This window comes from Condylura cristata, unplaced genomic scaffold, assembly GCF_000260355.1.
Source record: "Condylura cristata isolate star-nosed mole 26May11 unplaced genomic scaffold, ConCri1.0 scaffold00032, whole genome shotgun sequence".
NCBI lineage: Eukaryota > Metazoa > Chordata > Mammalia > Eulipotyphla > Talpidae > Condylura > Condylura cristata.
This window is the reverse complement of record NW_004567133.1, coordinates 5224850-5241819: the sequence shown is the minus strand read 5'-3', so window position 1 is coordinate 5241819 and position 16970 is coordinate 5224850. Positions and strand designations below refer to the sequence as shown.

At 56.6% G+C, this 16970-nt stretch overlaps 1 protein-coding gene across 4 annotated transcripts; it reads left to right on the top strand.

The window, feature by feature from the left end:
- Nucleotides 1-52: 52 nt before the first annotated feature.
- On the top strand, nucleotides 53-16555 carry SEZ6L2 (seizure related 6 homolog (mouse)-like 2). Of its 4 annotated transcripts, none has more exons than XM_012731886.1 (19): nucleotides 53-184; nucleotides 1118-1528; nucleotides 2427-2558; nucleotides 3184-3477; nucleotides 3818-3957; nucleotides 4231-4432; nucleotides 6907-7092; nucleotides 7691-7859; nucleotides 8403-8566; nucleotides 10176-10376; nucleotides 10778-10916; nucleotides 11708-11904; nucleotides 12032-12226; nucleotides 14086-14277; nucleotides 14352-14543; nucleotides 15001-15039; nucleotides 15220-15337; nucleotides 15455-15551; nucleotides 15990-16555. In XM_012731886.1, exons 2-19 carry the CDS (start codon nucleotides 1450-1452, stop codon nucleotides 16017-16019), a joined length of 2766 nt encoding a protein of 921 aa, XP_012587340.1. In that variant the 5' UTR covers nucleotides 53-184; nucleotides 1118-1449; the 3' UTR covers nucleotides 16020-16555. The 4 variants fall into 4 exon arrangements, with proteins under 4 accessions (XP_012587340.1, XP_012587341.1, XP_004692053.1 ...); XM_012731887.1 differs by lacking the exon at nucleotides 53-184 and adding an exon at nucleotides 211-395; XM_004691996.2 differs by lacking the exon at nucleotides 53-184 and having other exon boundaries at nucleotides 838-1528.
- Nucleotides 16556-16970: the final 415 nt, after the last annotated feature.

Here is a 16970-nt window from a genome sequence, read left to right as displayed (position 1 = left end):
CCACGTGGGGCTCAGGGGGCACTGTGCCAACCTCCATCCGCCCCGCAATGCGAAAAGAAGGGGCGGGGCCTCTGGCTGGGAGGGCAAACCAAGGGGCGGGGCGAGTACAAGGGCGGGTGCGAGGACCGGTGGAGAAGGCCGGCACGGGCAGACAGCGAACAGGGATTCCACAGCCGGTCCATGGGTCAGTCTCTACCTCCACCTGCGAGCCCGTGACGCCCTCTTCTCACCCGCTGTCACAGGAGTCAGTCCCGGTGGATAGTGATGGTGGCTTCGGCCAATCACCCCTGGCGTCGGGAGTCAGCCCGTGCAGGCGGGGCCGAGAAGAGCTGTCCTCCCGCTGGTGGTGCTGAAAAGGGAGTTGCAGAGGCGTTGTGAGGGAGGCCAGAAAGAGGGTAGGAATCAAAGCAGAAGCCTCCAGGCAGCTGGCCAGGGCTCATGTTGTATGTAAGAGGGGTCTCCCTTTCCCAGCTCCCACCCCATCACCCCCTTGTACTTCTCACAAATGTGAAAACTTGCCATTCTCCTGGAAGAGGGGCAAGTTCATTCCACATGAGCTTCTGTAAAAGGGAAAGGGAAGTCCCATAGGGGGTATGGATATGGGAAAGGGACATATTGGGGGGTGTGAGCCTGCCTCTCAGCACCCTGGGAAGAGGAGATATAGATTCCAGATGTGCTGGAATGGCGGTGTGCTTCTGTGTGTGTGTGTGTGTGTGTGTGTGTGTGTGTGTGTGTGTGTGTGTGTGTACCGAGTAATTACTGCTGGGACCGGAGAGTTTCCTTTGCTTCCCCTAGGGGCCGCGGGAGTGAAGATTACGGTCCTGACTCATGTGGTCCCTCCTTCCTCCATCTGCACTTCCTCCTCCCCCCTCCTCTCACCCCCAAATAAATCGCAGGCCCCTCCCTTCGCCCGTCCCCAGGATCTGACGTGGACTCGACACCTTTCTCAGTTTCTCCCTCCTGCAGCTCCAGTACCCGAGCTTTGGCTCTCCAGGTTCTGCACCCCCCTCCCCCTCTGGCCAGGACTGGCTAGAGTCTAGTAGGGATTCTTCCGATCGACCCTACATCCACCCCAGAACCATCCCCACCAAGCTGTTTTGCCTCTCTCCATTCCCAGCTTGGGATCCAGAAGCCCGGTGGACCGAGGTGCCTGAGTAAGAGGGTAAAGCAAGCTACCCGGCCCCTTCGGCCTTCTCGGCCCCACCCCCTGCAGCCGGAGCCGCGCCCCCTCTCCCACAGACCCAGGAGCAGAGAGGACAGAGGAGACTGGGCAGCGAAGGGTGGGCTTCCCGAGACTCCCGGTACAATTCTGCCCTTCCATCTCAAGGGGCAGTTCTTTGCTAACTGCTAGCAAGAAAAATTGTCAAAGGAAAGATAAAAAGACGGAAGAAAGGTGACAGCTTGATTATTTAAGAGAGACGCAGAGGAGAGAAATCAGTGTGAGTCGCCATGGGGACTCCCAGGGCCCAGCACCCGCCGCCTCCCCAGCTGCTGTTCCTGATTCTGCTGAGCTGTCCCTGGATTCAGGGTAAGGACGTGGGAATGTGGGGGTGGGCCCCAAGAAGGCTCCCAGGGGATCCTCTCCCCTCCTTTCTCCTAACATCCTGGGCCTTTGGTGCTCCTGGGGGAAGGGAAGAGCACAGCCGACAAGGAAGGTGCTTTCTGGCTTGTGCCGAGAGCCCTAACCCCCATGTTGAGGTGGAGGAGAAATGAATGAGGGGAACTCTTTGCAGGGTTTTAGGGGTTAAGTCCAGGAAGGAGGGCTGGGGAAGGGGGGGGGATGGACTATCTGCGGAGGCGGCAGGAGCATGCAAGGGTACCTGGTTGGGAGATGGAGGTGCCGGGAGAGATGCCAGGCACTGCACTCTATAGTGCTCTTGGACAGATGGACAACGACAGGCGAACAGAGGCAGTGCTCAGGGCCAAGGACTCATTCCTTTCTTACCCCCAGCTAGACCCCAGGGGAGGGGGCAGAGACTGTAGGGAGAGGGGCAGGAGGAGGAGAGAGAGAGAGAACACCACACTGCAGGGACAGAAACCCGAGAGAAAGCTGGGCGCTGCGGAGCAAGGGGCTGGGAGACGCTGCCAGACCCTTCACAGAGTCCCAGGGTCGTGGCGAGAACAGACTGAGGTGAAAATGAAAGCAGCACCATTGCCCCTTCTCTGCCCTACTATGCTGACCAGGGTCCATAAGAGCCAAGGCGCTCACCTAAGGCCACAAAGCCTGGGTGGAAAGGGGGAGAGGAAGGTGTAGCAGTGTGAGGGACAGCTCGCGTCTCTCTTTCAGTTTTGGCTCCCAGCCCAGCCTGGACCCTCTGAGCCATGTGTCCAGCTGACACAGGAGGGAGGAAGAGCTCTGACAATATCTTTCTGGAGATGGAAGGAGTGTGGGGTAGCAGAAGGGCTCACACAACTTCATGTCCTAGGTCTGCCCCTGAAGGAGGAGGAGGCACTGCCGGATCCTGGAAGGGAGACCCCGACAGTGGCCTCTGAGGCCTTGGCGGAGCTGCTCCATGGGGCCCTGCTGAGGAGGGGCCCAGAGATGGGCCACCTGCCTGGTGAGGCCCCCATAATGGCAGGTTTGACATAGAGGCAGAGGGAGGACATTAACTCAGGGAGAAGGGGAGCCAGACCCGTTAAATCAGACTGAGACAGAGAGCCAAAAGTGGTGTAGTTGAAGAACCAGAGAAATCAAGACAGAAAGATGAAGAGAGAGTGTCAGAAAAATAGACACGTGAAGAAAAAGATAGCTGGAAACCCAGAGAACCAGAATCAGAGAGGCGGTGGGAGACAGGCAAGGAAGAGCGAGGGAGAGAAATGTCGAGACCGGCCAATCCAGAATCATAAAATCAGAGACTGATACTTTAGATAGAGTCTCAGAAAGAGCCGAGGACAGAGAAAGGGATAACCGGGAGAGGGTACCAAATCTGAGTGGGGAGGCAGAGAGAGCTGCGGGGACTGTCAGAGAACAAGGGCCTGGGGAGAGGTGGAAAGGGTGGGGTGCTGGGACAAGGAGGGGACTAGGCTGTGGGAGCCTTGGAGGGAGGGGGGAGTTTGGGCGGGGGAGCAGTGGAGTACCTGTACCTGTGGGGGAGGCTTTGGGTTCCTTGGGCTCAGCCTGCTCCCTACCCGAGGCAAGCCAGCGGGCTTCTCCTGTGCCTGACTTCCTTCGCACTGTCCCAGGATCTGATCCAGACCCCACCCTAGCCACCCCTGCAGCCGGCCAGACTCTTGCAGCGCCCTCTCTGCCGCGGGCCACTGAGCCAGGGCCGGGGCCTCTGACAACTGCTGTAACCCCTAAAGGGGGCAGGGGGGCAGGCCCCACCGCACCAGAGCTGCTGACCCCACCCCCAGGAACCACGGCCCCGCCCCTCCCCGGCCCCGCCTCCCCAGGCCCACGCCTCGAGGGAGGGGAGGAGGAGACCACGACCACCATCATCACCACGACAACTGTCACCACGACAGTGACCAGCCCAGGTGAGGCGATGGGATGCGGATGGGGCTAGTGTGCAAGCGTGCTGGTGCCGGAGTGGGAGAGGGGACAGACGGAGCCGCCCCGTGGGAACTTGCGGAGGAAGCGGGGACCTGGGCACGGGTGGCGGGAGAGGGGCCTGCTTACTGCGGACTGCGAGCATTTTGTCCCTGCCCCGTGTTATGGACCAGTACGGCTGTGTGTTTTATCTGTATCACAGTTGTGGGGGGCAGTTCTGGGCACCGTGAGGGGTGCTGGGGAGAAGGCCGGCGAGGAAGCTCGCTTGCTTGCCCGGGAGGGCAGGAGCACCCGGCTTCTCTCAACCCCGCCACTATATCTCTCTAGTTCTGTGTAATAACAACATCTCCGAGGGCGAAGGGCATGTGGAGTCTCCAGGTTTAGGGAGCACTGCCAGCCAGACCGTGGGGCTCCTGGACTGCACCTATAGCATCCATGTCTATCCTGGCTATGGCATCGAGATCCAGGTAACTGGACTTGAACTTTGATTCTGAAGCCTCCAGGCCCTTTCTATGGGCCCATGGGTGTGCATAGCTTTGACCTGGGAACCATAGACCCTGTTTTCTTATTCAAACGGGCCTGTTTTCTCTAAGACTCCCCTAGAAACCTACAACTTGGCCAGTGGTGCCAGTTTGGGTCGCCACAGACAGGGGAAAGGAAGCCAAGGTCCGGGGCGGGGGGGCCCTGGGATTCACACACCCTGGCCAACGCCATGGTGGGTCTGGGTCTGGCTTCTTTAGGTGCAGACACTGAACCTGTCTCGGGAGGAGGAGCTCCTGGTGCTGGCTGGTGGGGGGTCCCCAGGTCTGGCCCCCCGACTCCTCGCCAACTCCTCCATGCTGGGAGAAGGACAGGTCCTTCGGAGCCCAACCAATCGGCTGCTCCTACACTTCCAGAGCCCAAGGGCCCCAAGGGGCGGTGGCTTCAGGATCCACTATCAGGGTGAGCAGTTTCAGGGTGCTGAGGGGAGGGCAGGGACCATACTGGGCACAGGGGACATATCCTGGAGCGCTACAAGTACAGAGTGAAGTGGGGTTTTCCCCTCTGTTAGCACTCTGGGGGTAGGGAGGGAGAGGCCTATGCCTTCTCCCCCATTCACAGACCAGGGTCTGTGTGTGCTTGAATCCGTCACTCAACAAGGGCGTGCTGAGTGCTCCCTGCAGCCAGCCCTGCATTAACTTTGGGAAGAGGAATGAACAGGCGGGTGTTAATTGGACTTCAAAGAACTCAGAATGTGGGTAAGGAGATGAACATGGAATCATGATTATTACGTAACTAGAAGAACCCATATCTACGATGGAGGCCACCCAGCAGAGGGAGCAGATACCCAAGGAGCCACACTCTTCTAAGGGACACAGGGACACCTTCGGGGAGGAGGTGATGACTAAATGGAGACCTAAAAGATGAGTTAGCTCGAGAAAGAAAAGTGGGAGGGAGAAAAAGAGGATGGCAGCTGTTGGTGGATGAAAAAGCACACTCCAACGCCCGAGGCCCGGGAGGACAAGCAGGCCCTGGTGAGGCCTTGTGAAAGTCAGCAAGGGAAATAGAGTGATGTGGCCTGGGGCAAGTTACTTACCCTTTCTGTGCTTCCTTGTCTTATCTGAAGAGTGGGGATCATCGTACTTCCTCCATGGTATTATTAGGAAGAGCAAATGCTTTAATACATGTCAAGCGCTTAAAATAGTGGCTGGCACACAGTGAGAGTGCAAAAATGTCAGTCATCACTATTACGGTCAACTGCAGAGTGCTGTGGGCGAAGTAGGCTAAGAAGCCAGACTGGGAGCTCATTGGGTGCAGCTCACAAAGTCACGAAGGGCTTTAGCAGCTTCTATAAGGAGTCCAGACTATTTTATCTGGAGAGTGGAGTGATGGGGGAGAGAGATTTTGCAATGTTTTAAGCAGGATAGTGATAGCTTCAGATTTGTGACCTAGAAAGATCCTCCTGACTCCTGGAGGCTGGGAAAGAGGACACACCCATGGACAGTGCGTCCATGAGCACTTACCGCAGCAGACCTGAGCACATGTACCAAGGGGCCCAGCCCACTGTCACATCCCAGACACTACTGCCATCTCCAGAGTCCCTTCTGGTGCCCTCAGAAACAGGGAAGGAGCTGTGTACTGGGCTAATGTCACCCTCACCCTCACATCACCTCATGGTCATGCCTGGCTTCATATACCCTATCCCTATGCCTCTTTGAGCTCTGGAGACCCCTGATCCTCGCCGACCTTAGCCAAGACATGCACACCTATCCCTTCCTCACACCCTCTTCAGCCTCTCTCCTGGCCTCTACTCAGGGCCTGCCCCAGGCTGGCATGGTGGTGGGCCCCAGCCTCGGGCCTCTTCACAGGGGGGGCTGTCGCTGGTGGCAGGTGCCTGGTGGTGGGAGCAAGGGCGAGGGCCTTACTTCTGTACTGCAAAATGGCTCCCTTCTGCATCCTTTAAGCAGCCACTTCCCCAGGGCACTGAAAATAGGACTCGTTAGGCTAAGTGGAACATTTGGGAGAAGCAGGGCTATTGTATAAATTGGCCTTTATTCCTGCCTCAGCTGGAATAAAGTTTTGCAACTTCTCCAGGCACCTTTGGGACCAAGGTCCTGTTTATGAGCCTTTCCCACTCTGCACTAACTGGAGTTTCTGGTCCAGAGTGGCCTCCTTAGTGTCTCTGAGAGACCAAAGGCTCCTTATCCCTCACCCCAAATCCAGCAAACTTCCCATTACAAAGCTGTTCACCAACATTGTTTCATTTGCTTATTACACCAAGCCTGGGAGTGGCTGTTGTCAACTCACCTCAGAGGAAGAAAAAGACTCAAAAGTTATAGGATTGCTCAGCCCCCCTGAAAATTCAGTGCAGGCAGAGTATTAAGCCCTTTCACGGATAGTCAAAATAGTTAAAGTTCCTGAAGGAGTTCCTCCGGTTGGAAGCTGAGCATGTGTTACCTCAGTGCACCTCACGCAAGGGAGTCTAAGTAGAGGGGAGAAAATGCCACGAGGCACTTAATAACTTCGAACCTCAAGCCCATATCTGGAAAACGGGTCACAGTCTCCTTCTACCTACATCAGAAACACCGGGTGAACTCACTCTGGAAGCTGAAACTCTGCAAATACTATTTGATATTTTTAGAGCTGTTTGGCATTCAGAGTGGTTGACTGATTTGCCTCAGTGTTGGGGCCCAGAAGACCCCTTTGTGCCTCAGGTGTCTCATTTTCAAAAGGAGAGCCAAAGTGGATAGATTGTAGAGATTAGGGGAGAGAGGGATGCTGTGGTTACTTCTTCCCAAGGTGCTCGCGTGGGGTCCATGGGACGCCAGGAGAGAGATTGTTTGCCCCCAGGAAGACAAGGAAAGAGGAGAGGAAGGGCTGGGTGCTGAGAGAGGGTGACCTGGGAGACGAGACCCCTCCTGTTCTCCCTGACCCAGCCTACCTCCTGAGTTGCGGCTTCCCTCCCCGACCGGCCCACGGGGAAGTGAGCGTGACAGACCTGCATGCGGGAGGCACTGCCACCTTCCACTGTGACTCGGGCTACCAGCTGCAGGGGGAGGAGACCCTCATCTGCCTCAACGGCACCCGGCCAGCCTGGAGTGGTGAACCCCCCAACTGCATAGGTGAGTCTCCCCCACAAGAGGTGGGTGCTTCTGGGGGTGTTCTCCCTTGGGGGTCTCCAGCTTTGGGCAAGCCCATCTTGACGGGATTTCTCCCCTGAAGAATCCTTATCCTGGAGTCTCCGTCTGGAGCTCTTTGCACTGAGGATTTCTGCCCTTGGAGTGTCTGTCCTGGGGAGGTCTCCATGGAGTACCCCACCTGGAGGCTTTCCATTTGGGGTGTCACCTTCTTTTGGAGTCTGCTCCTCTTAAAGGAAATCATTCTCAGAGTCCATATCTGAAGGGGCTTTTTCCTGGAGAGTCTTCATCCAAGGGACCCCCATCTTGGAGACTTTCCATCTGAGAGCTTTAAGTTTGGGGATACTCACAACTGCCCATCCTAAGGTGGGCACCTTAATGAAGGGAACCTTCATTTGCGTGACTCTCCACCCTGAGGTGTTTCTGTCCCAGGGTGGCTCCCTACCTGGGTGGTGTCTGGTCCTTTGGGGTAAGCCCATAGAGCTGAGGCCAGGTCCCAGCCAAAGCCTTGAGGGGAGGAGGAGGCAGCTCTGAAGATGAGACACAGACACGTCTCCTTAACTTGCCCCTCCTCTGCCCTCAGCATCCTGTGGTGGCACCATCCACAATGCTACCCTGGGCCGCATCGTGTCCCCCGAGCCTGGGGGAGCAGCGGGGCCCAACCTCACCTGCCGCTGGGTCATTGAAGCAGCTGAGGGCCGCCGACTACACCTGCACTTTGAGAGGGTCTCGCTGGATGAGGACAATGACCGGTGAGGGTCCTGGCCCTGGGTCAGACAGACAGAGGAACCGATCTCAAGCAAACAGAGGCTTCAGTGGGGTCAGAGAGACCTGGGGTGGATCTCAGTTGGGACATGTTTCAGGCACAGGTTAGTCTTTCCCCTTTCTTAGTATAGTGGTGCCCGCTTAGATGCCTCAATTTCTTGGTCTGAATGGGGGTGGATGCACTGAGGCCTGTCAGTCTTTGCATGGTGCAAAGTGTGTCTGCATCGTTGTCTCTGGTATTGTTCTTTATCGAACAAACCGGTATCCCAGCTCCGTCACTGGTTGCTACTTTGGGGCAAGCTATTTAATCTTTCTGTGCCTCAGTGACCTTACCCATGAATGGAGGGGTAATAGCGTCTGGGGCAAGCGTTCTCATGAGAGTGAAACAAGATCAAATATGCAGAGGCTCCAAAGTGTACAGCTGCATAGTTAATGTTTGATAGTCATAGCCTTGCAAATAAGTTAGGAGAGAAGCGAAAGGTGAGGCAGCTTCTGCAGGGAAGTTGAGTGTGGCGCCCTGTCCGTTCCAGGCTGATGGTGCGCTCAGGGGGCAGCCCCCTCTCCCCAGTGATCTATGACTCGGACATGGATGACGTGCCAGAGCGGGGTCTTGTCAGCGACGCCCAGTCCCTCTATGTGGAGCTGCTCTCGGAGACACCTGCCAACCCCCTGCTGCTGAGCCTCCGATTCGAAGGTACCTGCCCGCCCGTGGGTGCACCTGCCCCACCCCGACTCCTGGCCCCCAGCCTGCTCACAAACGCTCACTCCATTCCCTGCTCATCTCGGGTCCTCGAAACCTGACTGCCTGCCCACCCCAAACTACAAGGATTCCTTCATGCAAGCGCCTTCTGATGCCCCGGTGGCCTTTTCTGTGTCATCTTCACGAGTGGCCGGGCCCAGGCTCACGGCCAAGACACCAGTTACCTCTGTCTCTTGGCTCTTTGCTTTGCGTTGCCTCATTCTCAGGCTGGCTCCCCAACTGTGGTGAATCTAGCAGTTCCAAGCTGACATACACCAAATTGGTGTGTGAGAGAGTGGGGGAGAAAGAGAGAACTCTCTCCCCAGCATAAATGCCAGGAGAGCTTCTCCTTGCCCTGGCTTAGGTCCTGTGCCAATGCCTCAGCCAGTGCCTGGGGCTTGGGGAAGGCAGGTATGCTTGGCGAATCCCATCACGTGACCGGCCTTCATTGGCCCCCGCTGAAGCTTAGGGACTGGAAGCAGAGGAAGTATGTGTGTCCCAGAGTGAGAATAGAGATGCTCTTCCCGGAAGAAGGGAGATTGGATGCACAGCAGAGCTCAGTGGTCACAGGAGAGGAGGCATCTGAGCTGGTCCTTAAAGGACAGAGAGTATTTTAAAGCAGGAGACTGAGACGTGCCTCAGGTAGAAGGAACAGCATGAGCAAAGAGAAGGGTCTGGTATAACTGGGAAACAGTGTCAGTGTGACGGAGGCAGTGGACTTGTGCAAAGAGTCGCAGGAGAGAGACAAAGTGAAATGCTCCGAGATGGGAGGGGCTGGTTTCTAGTATGAATCATAGAAATGGAATTGGCACCGGGCCCTGGGAGATGCATAGGATTTGGACATGATCCCCTATCAGTTTAAGTAACAGTGAAATAGAACAGTGGATCTGAAAAAAAAAATGCATGTTAGATTCTGGGAGTGCCGGGCTTTTAGGGAGACTCCCTAGGCTCGTGCCTGCCTCCCTGGTCGTGGGCACAGCTGCTCCGTGAGCTTCTGCTTCCGCTTCTGAATCACAGGTGCCTGAGTGCGAAAACCTAACAGTTTTGCAGCTAAGATACGATCAAATGGGCAAAAAGTAAAATGTTCTTTTTAATGCAAAGTCAAAATGAGCAGCTTTTGCACTAGCTGCTTCCTGGACTCTCGCCACAGCATGGAATACCAGAAATGATAAGCCAACTGTTACTTTTGAGGCCCAAACACACCTATAGGGGAAAGGTGCCCTTTGCCCTGATTCTTTTGCAGCTTTCAGAGGCAAGTGGCTCTGGTTGGGAATCAAGTGGTCTGGATTAATTCAGGCCCTACCATACAGATGCCCTGCAGTGTGGCAGTGAGCAAGTGACTTTTTGTCTAGAGACCTCAGTTTTCTTGTCTATAAATTAACTAGCCTAGGCTGGCTAGTCAAGAATATAAGCATTGTAGGGAAACTGAAAAGAAAGCAAAATCCCAGGGCATTCACTTGAAACAGCCCCTGACTGACCAAACAACACTTAAATCCCCATCCCCATCTGAGGTCCCTCAAGTCCCGCCCTAATGCGTTATTTCTTGTCACCGGCCCCTCCCCAGCATTTGAGGAAGATCGCTGCTTTCCCCCATTCCTGGCACATGGCAACGTCACCACCACAGACCCTGAGTACCGCCCAGGGGCCCTGGCCACCTTCTCGTGCCTCCCAGGGTATGCCCTGGAGCCCCCTGGCCCCCCCAATGCCATCGAATGTGTGGATCCCACAGAACCCCACTGGAATGACACAGAACCAGCCTGCAAAGGTGAGCCCCCTGCGGGACCTGCTTACCCAGATATAGCAAACCCAGGCAGTGGGGAAAGCCCTGTCCCTTCCCGAGACTCGGTTTCCTTAGCTGAATAACCGGTGGGCTTGCTAAAGAACTTAGGGGTCACCATCCAGATGTCTTCAAGTGCTAGAACTGGAGTTGGGCTAAATCATGGATTGGGTGGTGCTGTCTAGGTTTGAGAGTTGGCTGGGTTCACTAAGAGTTGGGCTGGTGTTGGACACAACAGAAGTGGACAAAAACTAGACAAGGCGAAAACCAAGTGGTTGCTGGAACATGGCAGAAAAACCATGTGGCAGTCTGGTGCAGCCGGGAGGGATGAGGCCGTGGTGAGATCAGACTGTGTCCCCCGGGCTCTGACCCCAATGCTTCTGCCCTAGCCATGTGTGGAGGGGAGCTGTCAGAGGCAGCTGGTGTGGTGCTCTCTCCAGACTGGCCCCAGAGCTACAGCCCCAGCCAGGACTGCGTGTGGGGCCTGCATGTCCAGGAGGAGAAGCGCATCTTGCTCCAAGTTGAGATGTACGTTGGGGTGTACGGGGGGTGCAGTGGGAGTGGGCTCAGTGATGTGTCACATGACACCACGCACACCTGCACTCGGAGCCTGGGTGGCTCATCTCTGACTACACAGGTTTGGGTGATATGTGCTTTGATGAAAGAGACAACTGAGGCTCGGATGGGGGTGGGGTTGCCAGGTACCTATGTTTGCATCTTGTATTAGCCAGGTGACCTTGGGCAAGTGAATGGGGGTAATACAGCCTTCCTGGAGGGGCTATTGGAAAGAAGAGGCTCTGCTCTGGTGTCTTTTACTTTGGAGGTTTCTAAAGCACCTCCAGAGCAATTTCCAAGGATCTATGGCACTGTTAGGCCATCACCAACACTCTTGATGGGAATGGATAGAATCCAGTGAGCTGACTTGCTATGAGGCGGCCACGTGACTGGGCAGAATCAGAGGGCCATAACCCAAAAGTGATACTCAGGTCACATCTAAAGTGGGGTGGGGCGAAAATGAGCATGGTCTGTGATTGGTCAGAGCTAGATCTGAGCTGGGTTGGGCTCACCTGGTGTTGGAAGAGGGAAGTAGGGAGCAGGGTGAGCCATGAGCAAGGCTGGGGAGCAGGAGGCAGGGACTGGGAAGAGTCACACTGGGGCAGCTAGCACAGAGGGAAGCACCCATAACTGCGGTGCTTCAGATGGGGCCTGGGAGTAAGGAGGCATGATGGAGCTTACTGACGGATTGTGTAAAAGCTGGGTGGAACTGGGTGGGAGCAGCGGGTGGCCATCGAGTCCCAAATCTGTCACCCTCCCTGCAGTCTGAATGTGCGCGAAGGGGACATGCTGACATTGTTCGACGGGGATGGTCCCAGCGCCCGCGTCTTGGCCCAGCTGCGAGGACCCCAACCTCGACGCCGACTCCTCTCCTCTGGGCCCGACCTCACGCTGCAGTTCCAGGCACCGCCGGGGCCCCCAAACCCCGGCCTGGGCCAGGGCTTTGTGTTGCACTTCAAAGGTACTAAGGACTGGCTCTGAGACTGGAAGGGGTCCAGCAGGCCCTGATCTCCAGAAGTGAGTCCCTTGAGGCTGAAAAGACTTCCTGAGTCGCAGGGTGTTCTCCAAACTCTGTTTCTCCCCTGCAGAGGTCCCGAGGAACGACACATGCCCGGAGCTGCCGCCTCCGGAGTGGGGCTGGAGGACGGCATCCCACGGGGACCTGATCCGGGGCACGGTGCTCACCTACCAGTGCGAGCCTGGCTACGAGCTGCTGGGCTCCGACATTCTCACCTGCCAGTGGGACCTGTCCTGGAGCTCAGCGCCGCCCGCCTGCCAAAAAAGTGAGCCTCAGCCCGCTCGGCCCACCTGTCTCCTCCGAGCCCCGCCTCCGGCCTGCCTGGGTCTGGAGTTCCAGCCCTGACTTCCCGGCCTCGGCCCTATGCTTTCGGTTCCACTCCTCTCGCTGCTGCGAAACTGCCCCTTCTGGGCCCCACTCTCACCCCTGGCCTGAGTTCCTTTCTCTTGACGTCTGGGCTGTCAGCTACTCCTCGGTGGCTAGGCCCACGAGCTCCGCCGCCTCTGTCCGGCTGAGTTCCACCTGTCCCCACGCTGCCCCACTGGCCTAGGCCCACTCTTCTGATCTAGGCCCTGTTCCCATCTCTCAATTCCTCCACCCTGGACATTTCGCTAGGGCCTGGGTGCATCAGAGAGTTCTCTTGTAGTCACTGAGGTGGGGAGATAGATGCTGAGGCAACAGGGCTCCTGGGCGGAGCTCTCAGGCTGGGAGGGAATGTAGCTAAGCCACCAGGGCCTTACAAGTGGTAACTGCGGGGATGCAGGCAAGGCTCTCAGCCTTGGCTGGCACATTGGTGCGGTGGGCACAGGGCCTATGGGAGCAGATGCCTGGTGTGTGTGAACCGTGAGGAGGCAGTAGCTGCTGCAGAGCTGAAGGGCTCTGGGAAGCAGGGTGGGTAACTGCCCCAGGCATGGGGCAGGAGAGTTCAGGGATGTAAGTGTTAAAGGAGCTGTAAGTGTTTGCCCTTTAGAGCAGAAAGAGGTGGCATCTTGTCACTTTCTCCAAATTTTTGGAAGTCTGGGGCCTTGCTGGTGGCGCAGGGGTTAAAGACAGCACTATGAAGCTATTATCACCCACTGCAGTATGAGTTCGATTCCCCAGCTGGCCAGGGAGGTGACCCACATGGCTCAGCAGTGTATTTCAGTCATCTGCCTATTCTGCTCCCCTCTCACACACACCCCACCTCTGGCCTGTACCCTAGTCCTTGATGCATAATATATATATATGTATTAAAATAAATATTTTTAAAAATTAGGGGGGAAGTCTGCCACAGGGGCAATGGTGGGACCAATGGGGAGGTCTATTGATATTTCAGGAAAGCAGGTTTGGGGTGGACACAGGAAGCCTTCCTGTTAGCACCACTATCCCTGGGAGGATCTCAGCATGTTCGGGACCCAGCAGGACAGAGGCAGGAAGAAAAGGGATAGAGGTGGGCCCAGCAGGGATGGGACTGGGCCCTGCAGCCCGAAAGTCAGGAGGGACCCTGCCCAGGGCAAACCTGAAGCTGAACCGAGACCCAAACCTCAACCCCAGCCCAGTGCTCCACACCCGTGACCCTGACCAGTACCAGCTCGGCTACTCCCTGGCTGAGTGACCAGGGGTCAGTTATTTCACTTGCGCCCTGGGCCTCAAAGGCGAGGCCAGTGACATTCGCCTCTGGGGATCACGGGTGAAAGGATCGTGTTTGGAACACACTAGCAGAGTGTCTGGCTCAGGTCTGGGCAAAAGAAAGCTCAGGTTGTGGCTTTTCCACAATGAGGCTGTGAACTTGAATGTCTGTAGGGTTCCAGGTAATATAAGTGAGCGAAAGGGCTGGGAACATGGGGCGTGAAGGCTGGGCCCCTCTAGAGAGGACAGCAGGGCTGGCCCGTGGGGACTGGCTATGTTCCGGTACTGCGGGTAGCTCCCCTCGGATGGATACCTGGTCGCCTTAATTGCTGTTTCCCAGAAGAATCCTGAAATCTAAAGCGCACTAAATTTTAAGGTTTTTTTTTAAATGCCTGAGCTAGTAGGAGGTCAAGGGTATCCTCAGAGGAGATGACCCCAAGGCTCAGGCCTCCTGGCCCTAAGCTTCCGGGGCTCTTTGAAGGCCTAGCGCCTATCAACCTTGGCCTCTGCCGACAGTCATGACTTGTGCTGACCCTGGTGAGATCACCAACGGGCACCGAACTGCCTCGGACGCTGGCTTCCCTGTCGGCTCCCACGTACAGTACCGCTGCCTGCCGGGGTACAGCCTGGAGGGGGCCGCCGTGCTCACCTGCTACAGCCGGGACACAGGCACGCCCAAGTGGAGCGACCGGGTCCCCAAGTGCGCCTGTGAGTCTGGGGACACCCCGAAGGGTGGCTGGGGGCGGGGCACAGCTAGCATGTGACAGACATGATCCTTGCAGTGAAGTATGAGCCGTGCCTGAACCCCGGGGTGCCGGAAAATGGCTACCAGACGCTGTACAAGCATCACTATCAGGCGGGCGAGTCTCTGCGCTTCTTCTGCTACGAGGGCTTTGAGCTCATCGGCGAGGTCACCATCACCTGTGTGCCCGGCCACCCCTCACTTTGGACCAGCCAGCCCCCACTCTGCAAAGGTGCCTGGGCCGACAGGGCAGTCAGGGGCCCTGCAGGGTCAGGGGCGAGTGGGGTAGCAAGTTCTGAGAGCAGTAGTAGCCTGGTGAGCTCCCCACCCCCGTCTTGTGGGCTCTGGTCCTCCTGGGTACATCCAGAAGTCCTGGGGAAGTTCAAGGTCATGCAAATATCCTAAGGAAAGTAGCAGAGGAGACTTTGATTTGAAAGTCCCTTGCCCTGGGCACAAATCCTATTTTAATTAGATCGCCCAGGAACCCTGACATTTTAGGGGTCTGGAGGAGGAAGATGGCCCTCCCGCTAATCCTCCCCCACTCGCACCAAGGGAAGGATGGTGTTTAGGTGGAGCAGAGGGGTAAAAGTCGCAGCCGTCCGGCCCAGCCCCATTGGGCTCCTTGCCCTCTACCCAGCCTCCTTCCCTCCCTGGCTCAGACCCCGCCCCTCCCCCTCCTCTCCCTGCAGTGGCCTATGAGGAGCTCCTGGACAACCGAAAACTGGAAGGTCAGTGAGGGCACAGGTGGAGACCCAGGCCTGGCTGAGTCGGGAGGGCAAGTCAGAGGCCGGCGGCAGAAGGCCAGGCCCGGAGGGCCGAGAGACCCAGGGTGCAGGGTCCAGGGCAGGAGGCGGAGAGCGCAGGGCTGGGCCCAGCCCCAGTTCACTGGCCTCTGCTCCTCCTCCCAGTGACCCAGACCACAGACCCGTCACGGCAGCTGGAGGGTGGGAACCTCGCCTTGGCCATTCTGCTGCCCCTCGGCTTGGTCATTGTCCTTGGCAGTGGCGTTTACATCTACTACACCAAGTAAGTCCCCCACTCGGGTTGCTGCTGGCTGGCGGATGTCTGCCTGGCACCGGGGCTCGGGTGCGGTTCACTGGGAAGCTCACTTCCCCACGAGCCCCCTGCTTGTCCCTTTCCCAGGCTGCAGGGGAAATCGCTTTTCGGCTTCTCGGGCTCGCATTCCTACAGCCCCATCACTGTGGAGTCAGACTTCAGCAATCCACTGTATGAAGCTGGGGTGAGTCCTGCAGCCACACCGCTGCTCCCTAGGGACTCTCTGACCTCTCTCAATGACTGTGCTCTCTGTCTTTGGAATTTCAAACTCACTGACAAAGACCGTGTCAATGAACAAGTCAAGCCACGTGTAAACTATGGGGAGCGGTGAGGACCGTGGCTGACTGGACAACGCATCGTGTCCCATCTGGTCCTCTCAGGCCCCACTGCCAGTTGGCAAGGTGGTCCAGGCATTCACATTTTTATGTGATTTTAAGATACTAGAGGATGAACTAAACATATCCATTGGCCAGGTTCCGCCCGATTCCTACTGTGTCACCCCCTAAGCCCCGAGTGATCAATGATACTTTAGAAACCCAGACTTTCCCCTCTTGTGATGCCTCCTTCCATTTTGCTGCCTCTTCTGCCCCTTCTGCAACTGACCCTATCTCTCTGTCTCCAGGATACACGGGAGTATGAAGTTTCCATCTGAACCCCAAGACTAAGGCTTCAGGACCCAGAATGCCCCTCCCTGCCTCCTCCTGGGCAGGGAGGGGTCCAGGACCTGGCCTCTGGCTCCTTTCCTCCCTGCGTGTAAATAGTCTCCTGGTCCCACGAGGGGGCTTTGATAGCCCTCAGGGCCCCACAGTGAATAAACCAGCATCCTGCCGCCCAAAGCCTCCTCTTCTCAGTTGCCAAACAAGGGGCCTGCTCTCTCCTCCCACTGGCTTTTGGACCCTGGGAAGGGAACTCAGCTCCCCAGACATATTTGGGACCCCTCTAGCCTATACTACCCCCCCAGAGACTGCTCCAGAAAGCCCCTGTCCCCTTGGCCATGAGGGCTCTGCCCTTTCAGATGTTCTTACCCTGGGCCTGACCAGGGGTCCTGGAGCATCGGAAGAGGAAAGAAGGGGCAGCTGGGTCAGGCCCCTCCCCCTTCCTGTCATCTCCCCAACCCACAGTCTCCCTACCTTTGCTTCTGGATTTTTTTTTTTTTTTGAGCAATAAACAGAAAATCACCATTTGTAACTGGGCTGGTGGGGTGTGGGAAAGAGGGTCACAGGGCATTGGAAACCCTGATGGTGCTGTCTTTGAATAGAGGGTTGGGGGGGGAGTGGAATCACTTGGGGGGAGGGAGAAGGAAATTCAAGCCTGGGCCCAGGACACTGTCAAGGGGGCTTAGCCTGGGGCTTGAATTTAAGTTCAGCCCCTGGACAAGCCCCTCCAAACCCCAGTTGTCTCTCCCTCAGGGCTGGATGTTTCTAGGTTCTTCCAGCCACAAGACAGCTGACAGAAGCTATTTATCTTTCCCATTTGGCAGAAGGCAAACAGTTCTCAATTTATGTCATGACCAGTACACTAAAATTCACCCCCCTTTAGAGACTTTTAATAGCCACCCAAATGTACCATTCCTCCTCTTTCCCGCCTTTGGCATTTTAAGCAC

Excerpts from the sequence above, each read along its gene's own strand:
- SEZ6L2 (XM_012731886.1), top strand. The coding sequence starts at position 1,450 with ATGGGGACTCCCAGGGCCCAGCACCCGCCGCCTCCCCAGCTGCTGTTC. Across the intron at positions 7,860-8,402 it reads CTGGATGAGGACAATGACCG|GCTGATGGTGCGCTCAGGGG; the intron begins GTGAGGGTCCTG and ends TGTCCGTTCCAG. Across the intron at positions 10,377-10,777 it reads CACAGAACCAGCCTGCAAAG|CCATGTGTGGAGGGGAGCTG; the intron begins GTGAGCCCCCTG and ends CTTCTGCCCTAG.